This window comes from Rhagoletis zephyria, unplaced genomic scaffold (genome assembly GCF_001687245.7).
Source record: "Rhagoletis zephyria isolate East Lansing unplaced genomic scaffold, Rhagoletis_zephyria_1.1 Rzeph_scaffold_02927, whole genome shotgun sequence".
Lineage (NCBI taxonomy): Eukaryota > Metazoa > Arthropoda > Insecta > Diptera > Tephritidae > Rhagoletis > Rhagoletis zephyria.
In genome coordinates this window covers 20,847-31,910 of record NW_016160011.1, presented here as the reverse complement: position 1 = coordinate 31,910, position 11,064 = coordinate 20,847, and the positions used below count along the sequence as shown (strand labels likewise).

The 11,064-nt window shown below is 35.8% G+C and overlaps 2 protein-coding genes and 1 long non-coding RNA gene across 4 annotated transcripts in view; 2 read left to right on the top strand and 1 right to left on the bottom strand.

Moving 5' to 3' along the window:
• Window positions 1-4,672, top strand: part of psidin (phagocyte signaling impaired) — a 23,685-nt gene extending 19,013 nt beyond the window's left edge. The window contains exons 1-6 of one of the 2 annotated variants that reach the window (XM_017622770.1): window positions 63-381; window positions 1,684-1,837; window positions 1,893-2,165; window positions 2,225-3,577; window positions 3,651-3,846; window positions 3,910-4,672. In XM_017622770.1, the coding sequence (XP_017478259.1) occupies window positions 149-381; window positions 1,684-1,837; window positions 1,893-2,165; window positions 2,225-3,577; window positions 3,651-3,846; window positions 3,910-4,094 (2,394 nt within the window). In that variant the 5' untranslated portion in view covers window positions 63-148 and the 3' untranslated portion in view covers window positions 4,095-4,672. Of the gene's footprint in view, window positions 1-62; window positions 382-1,683; window positions 1,838-1,892; window positions 2,166-2,224; window positions 3,578-3,650; window positions 3,847-3,909 lie in introns of those variants that run through there. The other variant, XM_017622771.1, reaches the window with a different exon arrangement.
• Window positions 4,673-4,718: 46 nt separating this feature from the next.
• Window positions 4,719-11,064, bottom strand: part of LOC108368033 (zinc finger protein 721-like) — a 16,251-nt gene continuing 9,905 nt past the window's right edge. Inside the window, exons 7-10 of the mRNA XM_017622772.1 lie at window positions 5,378-5,913; window positions 5,167-5,301; window positions 5,005-5,115; window positions 4,719-4,941 (exon numbers count right to left, since the gene is read on the bottom strand). Of these exons, the coding sequence (XP_017478261.1) occupies window positions 4,803-4,941; window positions 5,005-5,115; window positions 5,167-5,301; window positions 5,378-5,913 (921 nt within the window). The 3' untranslated portion in view covers window positions 4,719-4,802. The remainder of the gene's footprint in view (window positions 4,942-5,004; window positions 5,116-5,166; window positions 5,302-5,377; window positions 5,914-11,064) is intronic.
• On the top strand, window positions 9,721-10,388 carry LOC108368032 (uncharacterized). Its single transcript, XR_001848321.1, has 4 exons — window positions 9,721-9,898; window positions 9,975-10,107; window positions 10,156-10,270; window positions 10,329-10,388. It is a non-coding gene; the product is annotated as an uncharacterized LOC108368032 (long non-coding RNA).

Sequence of the window (11,064 nt, the reverse complement as noted above, 5' to 3'; positions counted from 1 at the left end):
AAAATATTTTTTATGTGTATAAATATAGAATTCTGTGGCTTTTTCTTTTTAATTACATGCATACATATATGCTTATTTGCAGGGAATACGTGGCCCAGAAAGCAAGTTTCCTGAAAAAACCAAAATTTATTTAGCACTCGCGCAGCGCATGGTTGAAAAAATGATCAATGAAAACAAACTCGAGTCGGAACAAGAAGTTTTTCTTTATTTGCATATTTTAAAGTTACAAGCAAAGTTTAAAGAGGCATTGGAATTCCTTAACGGCGCGCTTTGTGAAAAATTGTATCCGGGAGCTCCCGTCTATATGAAAATTGATTTGCTAAAACAGTTAAAAATGTGGCAAGAGACAAATACGCTGCTTAAAGATTTATTGAATGATGAGTAAGTGAAGATAAAAATTGGAATATTTCGTAAATAACTCTATACAGATGTACATATCGCACATTTTCTGCAAGTATGCGGAAATGCCCGCTACCTGTTGTCGTTGTAACAGCATACTAATTCCCTAAGTGTTTTTGGGGAGTGTGGCTGGAGTGACAGTTTGTTCTTGGCCAGATTTAAATCTGGATCGTTCCGGTTACGTAGACCCGACTGTCGTGGGAACGCCCGTTATCTGTTCTTCTAAGTTTTGTAAAAATTTCATAACTAGACTGATTATCAATAGCTTATTAGAACAAAATACCCAATAAACATTAAGCTTGGTTAACAATTCCAAAATGATTTGAAAACTAACATTTTTTTAAGTCTCACCTTCGATAACGAATTTCGAAATGGATGGTATTCGATCCGAGAACTAGGACATTCTTCAGCAAAAGGGAACCTTCGCTATCGAATGCATTTTCCCTTCGTTATTAATTCGAAATCCAGCCCATTGAAATTTTAATGAGGAGAGTGATTGTCTTATTTATCCCTTCGAGNTTCGAAATCCAGCCCATTGAAATTTTAATGAGGAGAGTGATTGTCTTATTACCCCTTCGAAAATGAGCTGGATTTCACTTTCTATCTTTTTACTATGGATCTCATTTTTTTCGACCCATTTCGAGTGTATTTGCAATATACTATAAACGCTGGAAAACTTAAGGTTAGTTATGAGTTCGTTGTCATTTCGATATTCATATTGGATATCGAAGGCCATTTTCGAACGTTCACCACATGTTTATTGGGTATGTATTCACTTTTACTACATATTCAAAACTTAAAAGCCGTTTTTCTCGAGTTTCTGATTTTTTTGATTATGCGACTCTTGGAGCAGATGTCCGATATGTCTAAGTATGTGCTAAAAACATAGTGGAGCGGTAACAAAGAGCATCGAGCAAAGCGTCGATTACAAACGTATATGTTTCAATGGGAGCGGNACTACATATTCAAAACTTAAAAGCCGTTTTTCTCGAGTTTCTGATTTTTTGGATTATGAGACTCTTGGAGCAGATGTCCGATATGTCTAAGTATGTGCTAAAAACATAGTGGAGCGGTAACCAAAGAGCATCGAGCAAAGCGTCGATTACAAACGTATATGTTTCAATGGGAGCGCGCATATTGAAGAGCAAAGCCTAGAGCTTTGCTCGATGCTAGCTCGTCGCTTTGCTCGCCGCTTCACTATGTTTTTAGCCTTAGGTTGATAAACTACTTATTAGCACCATCTTTTGATTCAAAATTGTATGGTTTAACATATTTTTTTGCAAGACGTGACCGTTGGGACTACTATCAGGACTACTTAGGAAGCTGTTTTGAGTTGCAAAAGGAAAATTCACTAGATTCGCCGGAGGAGAAAACAGATGACCAAAAGGAAACAGGTGGACTAAATACATTAGACGAGTGCCACGATTTTCTATGCCAGGTTTGCTAATTTCGCACCTTTTAACTATTTATGTTTATTAAATATAATTCTTTAGATGATTGAGTCCGCTGAGCGCAAAGTACGTGGTCCATATCTTGCACGCCTGGAGCTCCATAAGCGCATGCGCGCAGAAGGCATGGATGCAGAAGCTCTGCTTGGTGATTTTGCTGAGCTAATCATTGAATATTTCCGTTTATTTGGCGATAAGCCATGCTGCACACACGACATTGCGCTCTTCTTGCCCTCCATCAGCATGGAGGCGCGACAGCACGTAGCTACTAAACTACTGCTGGAAAGTGGCATTAGTTCCACGACTTTGCCACAGAATGTAAGTCCGAAGTATTTTATATTTTCAATTGGTATAGATTATAATGTGATGTATTTCAGAAAGAACAAATGCAAAAGCACATATGTGCTTTACAGATTTCACGCATTTGTGGTTCACATCTAGACTTGCAAACAGATCACTTGCTAGCTTTTTATACCGCTCTGAAATTACACTATGAGCATGGATTGAGTTCTTTCGGGAAGAACTTGCTGCATACCGATATGGGTCCATCCGACCCATACGCGCTGTTGGCCGCAAATGTCATGTACGATGTTAGTTTAAGAGAAGAAAAATCAGACCGGATCTTTGAGGCTCTTTGCCTGCTACAATATGTGCTTCGTAATAGCACAAGCAATTTCCATGTGAAACTGCTTAGTTTAAAGATTTATCACATGTTCGGCTGTATGTTGGGTGCACAAGAAATGTACGATTACTTGGACATTAAGCAGATACAACTTGACTCAATGAGCTATATCCATTGCAATTTATTGCCACTGAGCGGCCGATTCTCCATGGCACGCACCGTTTTTGACGCCACCTTAAAGTTTTTCACCAACAGCTATAAGGAGCGCTTGGAATACATAACATTGACATATCGTTTCTGTACCTTTTCCAAATTGGAAGAGTTTATGAACTTTAAAGAGCGTCTTACCAATAGCATTCATTATGTGAGCACCTCTATAGAGGCGCAACTGTGTGATCTTGTTATGCTATATGGCAATGTGCGACAGAATCTAGCAACATACACTGCGATGAGCATTGAACCTGCCGACGATCGCATTTCATGGCATGAACTTTCCGACAATCGCGATTTGGGCGCATTGATACGCTGGGACCCCGTGCATTTGGTTAACGTAGAGGAAGATCGCAAGGAGTCCTTCGACCAGGAAGTGGAAGTGCTACAAATACGTCAACTACTGCTGCGGCTAGTGGCATCGTTTGTAGACATTTTCTATCAGAAGACGAACTTGGATGTAACAAATTCGGCAAAGGGTAATCAAAAAACCGCTAATAGCAATAGTAACAATCAAAATAACATAACAAACGATGTGGAAACCATTAGAGAAACTGACACGATCGAGCTGCTGCGCGAGTCATGGTCTGGTCTATTTCAGCGTCTGCGTCTCATGAGCTACAAACCATTGTCGAATCGTTATCTAGTCAATCTGCTGCCGACCCGATTGCATCTGTTGCTTGAAGTGCCGTATGAAGAGTTCTTTAGTTCGGTGGCGCAGCTTATTCTGGATCTGTACACCGGAGCCGCCAATCTGCCTATACAATGCAAAATAGTTAGTGACAACGCGACTAAAATTGTGCAACTTTGCACACAAGTCATATCGGAGAGTGACGCAGCGATGGATGGCCTTTGGCGGAGACGTGAATGGCAAAACAAGGTCGCAGCCTGTGTAGAGGTATAAGCTCGCTAATAGAAATAGCTGGATAAATATACTATGTGACTATTTTTTTTTATTCATTTGCATTCAGATACTGTCTCTGTTCGCTTTTCTTCTGTCGATGATCTATGAAAAGTTGCAACAACCAGGAAAGAGCAAGCCACGGAAAAGACCGGGGCAGGAAAATAGCGATGTGAATGTAATTCATGAAAAAGAACGTAGCCAGTTAGTTGTTGAGTTGATGCGTCATTTGAAAAAGCAATTTCAAAACTGCGAAACTGCCATTAGTAAGTGATCTGATTAAAGTAAATATTAAAAAAAGTAAATTCTTGACTTCTTTCTTCATAAAGCTAATTGGAAGACCCCAATGTTGCCGCGGGAGCTGAATTCCTTTATGGCGGACATGTCACTGAAGCCAGAAGTAGAAGCAACGCTCATAGGCGACGTGGCATCAATCTTCAAAGAATCACATGAGCTTATGGTTACAGAACTCCGAAATTTGATCAAAGATAAAATGCGTATGTTGAGCAAGTAAATAGCTTGTCATGGTTGCTACCCGTTACAACAGTGTTCTTTTTGCTGTGCAAATAAAACAAAAATACCACATACATATATACGAAAAACAACAGTGAATTGAGAAATTTTAAAGGAAAACATTGCGTTTTAAATAAGAGAACAAATCATCTACTACATAAAAAAAAGATTGGGAGTTAAAATATAGAAAAAAATGCAATTATTTTAATTTACAAAAACTTTTGAATGGAAAAATGTTAATGATTTCGACCTTCCAATCTTCATGATTATTCTACTGACTATACTTAAATTTTAATCAGCACCTAATAGACAACTAAACTATTGGGTATATTTTGTTATTTAATTTTTAGTTAATAAATAAACCACTTGGGATATTTATTTGATTTGGTTTCATGGATTTCTAAAATATAACGTCTTAAGTAAATTGTTACTATTTTCAATCCTAGCGTATTTCTCCTGTGTTTGAACTTGACTAATCTCCTTTTACAAATTACGCTACATGTATGTAGGCGTTTACATTAAATTGAAAATGCAGCCAATAGCAAATTACTGTTCTTTTTTTATGATAAAGTTTATTGAGGAAATAAATGGATGCTTCCTTAACTAATTATTTAGCTTACTGCTTCTAGTTTGAAAATAATTTTCCGGGCAGTCAAATTCCAAATTAGCAAAAATATGCTTGTATATCAAAGGAAATTATAGTACATTTTTATACAGTGTTTAATTCTTCTTGCCGCTTAATTTGCTTAATAAGCACTTTGGAACGGGGATCATTTTGATGTTGTAGTGTTTCCAGGTGCGCCCGAAGATGGTGACCCCGTGTAAAGCGTTTACCACAAATGCCGCAACTATTTAAAAATTTAAAGTGGATGCCTACCCAAAACTACCGATGAAAACTTTCTAATACATACCTAAATGGTTTTTCTCCAGTGTGTGTTAGCATATGCGCTTTTAAAACCCCTGAATACGTGAAATTTTTGCCACAGATATCGCAATTATAAGGCCGCTCATTTCGGTGCACTCTAAATTAAAATGCAATTAAGATTCCTGTAGTTTTTTTGAATGAATTTTACCTCTCATGATCAATCCTATTGGAACGAGAAGCAAATTTACGATCGCAATATCGACACGCGAATGGTCGCTCTCCAGTATGTGTGCGTATATGTCGTGCCAATACACATTTAAGATGAAACGAATTACCACAAATTCTATAAGTTGGTAAAACTTGAATAGGATTTCTCTAAATCAACGTACCTATACAGCTGAGTTCTCAACTTGACTTACTCGCATTCGTAGATGCGCTCATTTCGGTGACGCCTCATATGCACCTGAAGCTCATGATTTCGGGGATATATATTACCGCAGATTTCACATATATGAATCCGTTTCTCTTTCTTGATTTTCTTTGTCTCTGCTAGTTTTACCTTTTTTACTTTTTTTGGTGTTCTGGTAGTGGGCGACGGTTGCAGTCGATCCTGCGATTCTTGTGAACTATCGCCATAATCTTCGATAATTAAACTGTCATCCACTCCTTCATCAAGCATGGGCGTTTCTAAGTAAATTTCCTCTTCATATTTAATATCAGGTTGTGACTCATTTACGGGGGGTTCTTCAGCATTTAGTACTTCTGTTTTTTCACTGTATTCCTGGATATATTGGGGCTGGTTTTCTTCATTTTTGTTGGGATTAGAGGATTTGCAGACAAATTTTCGTAAATAATCGTCGGAATTTTTGCATATAATTCGGAATTTGTGAGCAATTATTAGGAAAGCATTGCACTTCTTGCATATATTTGTAGGAAGTTTCGGCTCGGTAAGGATCTGTTGGGTAATTTCGTGTTTTAAATACATACGTCATTGTAAATTAAAGTTTATCTACATATTTCATAAACATGAAAATATAATATTTATATTTCACACCAAACTCATCGTTATTTTATTAAATTTGGTCTTTATTATTTATTGGCCTGGCATAGTAATTATCTAGAATTAATTATAGGTTTAATTACCTTTATGCCTCCACAACTCTCGATTTTTTTGTATAGATACACAGAATCTGCATCCTTGTCGAAGATAGATGTCATTTCTTCTCCGCTTTGAAGACAGATGCGGCATACCGTTGTCGGCGCGTCCAAATCCAGTTTAATTTTCAGCATGATGCAATAACACCTTTTATTATTTCATCATTAGTTTTCACCATATAAAAACTTAATTAGATCTAATTTGTTACGAAAATTCTGCTAAAATTTATAAAAAAGGAAATGTCATAATTATTAGAGCTGGAGAAACATCGATGGAAAGAAATATCGATGAATCGATGTCTTTATATGAGCTGTTTAGAATAAACATCGATGTTTTCGCAAGAAGTCCATTATACCATGGTCTGACCGACAACGAAAACACTTTGAAAACGTGTTTTGGGAGTGTGGGCTGAAGGCTGTTCACACCGGCTGTTAGTGTTTTCATTGACATTTCTTACATCCTCTGATTACAGTTTTGCTACACAAAAACAAAACCAAAATGCTTCTCCCTCATTTTCTTTTCATTAGCAACCTCTTACTTTCATTCTTATTTTACTTTTGCCAGCCAATTAAAAATAAATCCGAAATGGCGTATTAAAGATGATAAAATATGACTTTCACTTCGATAAATAATCGAAAAAAAAACTAGTGAAGACACCGATTGGAATGAGTGGAACGTGAGTTTTCAAGTAGTTTTCAGCGAAAACTGGTTTTCGTTTGATAGATTTTACATGGACGAAAACACGAGTTTTAAGTCGAAAACCAGTTTTAGCAACGAAAACATGTTTTCGATATCGGTCAGAATATGGTATAAACAAACAAACGTTAAAAATGGAACAGTAAAGAACAATCGACGAACTATCGATTGCACTACATAAATCTTAATAGGGGTCTTCATCTAAAGCGATAGATTGTTTAAATTTATCAGTTTGTCCGCTTTCTTTTATGCACGCGCCTTAGTAAATAATTGCAAAAAACTGTTTATTATTTAACTAGTTTCGTTTCATTCCTACCTTGTACATTGTGTTCATTTGCNATGCACGCGCCTTGGTAAATAATTGCAAAAAACTGTTTATTATTTAACTAGTTTCGTTTCATTCCTACCTTGTACATTGTGTTCATTTGCTTTTGTGTGTTCGTAGCAAAAACGAATACCTGGCAACCTGTAAGCGTTGAATTTTGCTAAAATTTATACATTTATCCATCAAATCTGTTTGATTAAATATATTTGCATACAAAGTTTGACAGTTCGTATATTAAAATGATAAATTTTTCACCTTATCAAGTTTATCAAGAGTTAGTGATAGAACTTTTTAGAAAAGTATCGATACTAGTCCTCATTTATAATACACTAAAAAAGAATCGATGCCAGTACTCATATTTGCAAAAAAGTATCGATAATACTCGTACTTCCAAGTATTTTTAGGGCAAACGCGAAAAGTTAACAAAAATCAGATTGCTCTGTTACATATACATATGACCTCTTTCTTTTTGTAAATTGAATAGGCATTGCATTGAAGTCTGATCTAACAATGAACGTTATGCCCATGGGATAATTTTGAAACCTTTCTCAATGTAATTGAAAAAAAAAAATTACCTAATCAAGTTTTTAAAACGTCTATACTTTTCGGTATTCGCGATATTTACTCAGTACTTGTCAAAAAGTATCGAGTCCTCGATACTACTCAGTACTAATGAAAAGTATCGATATTCTGTACTCGGTACTCGTATCGTTCTATTACTAATCAAGAGTTTGTCACTTTTGATGAAGACCCCTAATATTTATACTAATGGTTCAATGGTAAAACAAAGTTTTNTTATATGATTTTAAAATGTTGGCAAACTTAAAAAAAAAATCATGGCCGACAAATTGAGAGAACGGTTATACCTTGCTGTGTTTTTATCATGACTAGACTGTCTCTCTTTGATTTCGGAATGCTTACACATTGAGATGTTAGCTTACTACCAATATAGAAGTATTACATATATGACAAAACCTAAACACAAAACGAATGGCTGAAACGATTAAAAATAATATGTTTTTTAAGTGAATTTAATTTGCATACATACGTATATAACGTTCTCTATAAAGCAATTGTCACATACGACAAGCAAACGTTTATTCTTAGACCCGTTCCCACGACAGTCGGGTCTACGTAACCGGAACGACCCAGATTTATATCTGGCCAAGGACTGTCACTCCAGCAACACTCCCCAAAAAGTCTTTGGGGAATTTGTATGCTGCTACAACAACAACATCGACCTATCTCAGAATTTTATTGAAGAAACCCCTACCTCAGAATTCGGTTCAAAAACGCCCTATCTCAGCTGCCGATTCAAAAACGCCCTATAGCACCACATTTTCAATACATTTTCATTTGAGATAGGGCATTTTTGATATCTGAGATGGGTCGTTCTTCAACCAAATTCTGAGACGGCGTTTTTCAATAAAATTCTGAAATAGGGCGTTCTTCATTCAAATTCTGAAGTAGGGCATTTTCGAACTGGCTGCCGAGATAGGTCCACTCAGGTGTTGATATATGTACATACATATGCACAAGAAAAAAAAAATTGTGAAATATACAAACAAAAATTATTTAGATTAATTAAGTAGTTGACTAAATGCCATATATGTATATAAGTACACATAATTAAATATGTTCATAACTTTTTTAAAGAAGATAACAATAATAAGCAATCCATACGAAAACATGAATATTTTAGATGTATCGATATACAATGTACAAACACTTAAATTTACTTTCGATTCCTCTAGTTTGGTGAACTTGACAACGATCGTATGGCGTTTTTAGAAGATAACTCTGCAGCCAATTCCGATGAGCTTACTTACTATTCAAACTCACAATTTGAAGTATTAAAGCATGAGGAAACGCTCAGTTCAGATGTACCTATTAACAAATTCTTTTATGATGAACCACAAGCAGAAAATTTACATGAAGAAAAATCAAAAAGAAATGACCATGAATTCGAAATTAGCACGAAAACTGTATCGGTTAAATCACAAGTTACACGTGGTCGAAGAAAAATATCTAATATTAAGAAGCCTTCACAAAAGAATAAATCAAGGTACGGGGGTGATTCTTCGAATGAGTGGGCGAAGAAAGCACCAAGTAATTATATATGCAGCTTTTGTGGCAATGTTTACACTGAGAAGGCAAAATTGACATTGCATCTAAGGATACACACCAAGGAGAAACCGCATGAATGCGAGTAAGTAGATTTGTAAGTATACAAACTAAAATAAATAAAATTAAAGCCGAAACTTCCTGCAAACATATGCAAGAAGTGCAAGCTTTTCTCTATAATTGCTCAAAATTTCGAATTATATGCAAAAATTCCGACATTATTTACGAAAATTTGTCTGCAAATCCTCTAAACCCAACAAAAATGAAGAAAACCAGCCAATAATCCAGGAATACAGTATGAAAAACAGAAGTACTAAATGCTAGAAGCACCCCCGTAATGAATCGCAACATGATATTAATATGAAGAGGAATTTACTAGAAACGCCATGCTTGATGAAGGAGTGGATGACAGTTTAATTATCGAAGATTATGGCGATAGTTCACAGAATCCAGGATCGACTCAACCGTCGCCCACTTACCAGAACACCAAAAGAAAGGTAAAAAATAAAACTCGAGACAAAGAAAATCAAGAAAGAGAAACGGATTCATATTTGTGAAATCTGCGGAATATATATCCCCGAAATCATGAGCTTCAGGTGCATATGAGGCGTCACGAAATGAGCGCATCTACGAATGCGAGTAAGTCAAGTTGAGAACTCAGCTGTATAGGTACGTTGATTTAGAGAAATCCTATTCAAGTTTTACCAACTTATAGAATTTGTGGTAATTCGTTTCATCTTAAATGTGTATTGACACGACATATACGCACACATACTGGAGAGCGACCATCGCGTGTCGATATTGCGAATCGTAAATTTGCTTCTCGTTCCTAGGATTGATCATGAGAGGTAAAATTCATTAAAAAACTAAGGAATCTTAATTGCATTTTAATTTAGGGTGCACCGAAATGAACGGCCTTACAATTGCGATATCTGTGGCAAAAATTTCTCACGTATTCAAGGGGTTTTAAAAGCGCATAATGCTAACACACACTGGAGAAAAACCATTTAGGTATGTATATAGAAAGTTTTCAGTACGGTATTTTTAGGCATATTAAATTTTTAAATAGTGCGGCATTTGTGGTAAACGCTTTACACGGGGTCACCATCTTCGGGCGCACCTGGAAACACTCAACATCAAAATGATCCCCGTTCCAAAGGCTTATTAAGCAAATTAAGCGCAAGAAGAATTACACATGTATAAAATGTACTATATTTCCTTTGATATAAATTTTTTCTAATTTGGACATATGTGACATGTTCTCTAAAGATGCCGAAAATTATTTTCAAACTAGAAGCAGTAATAGTAAATAAGTTAAGGAAGCATCCCATTAATTTCCTCAATAAACTATCATAAAAAAAGAACAGTAATTTTTATTGGCTGCATTTTTAATTTATTTTAATTGAACGTATGTAGGGTCCTCACAAATTATTTAACTGTTTTTTCTCAGATTTACGGATATTTTGTTTTTGTGAATTAAACCAATAAAAAAAACACTATTTGTAAATAAAACTGACAACTATCAAAGACACGAGATCGGTGTGAAGACGTAGTGTAAGAAGTTTGGTTTTCTTAAATTTTTCCCTCTGAGCTCCTCCGTCGGGGAAAATTCCACAACAAATGAGACGATTTTTTACCAGAGATCGGGAAAATAACCATCGACTTTTTATGGTGTTTATCACTGACACAAACACAAACCTCTCAAGCAAAATGTGTTTCTCACCGTGGCAAATCTCTGTGTTTTCTACTGTGGGTTATTTATAATTTAGAAATTACATACCTATTTCTAAGTCTTTATTATTTCA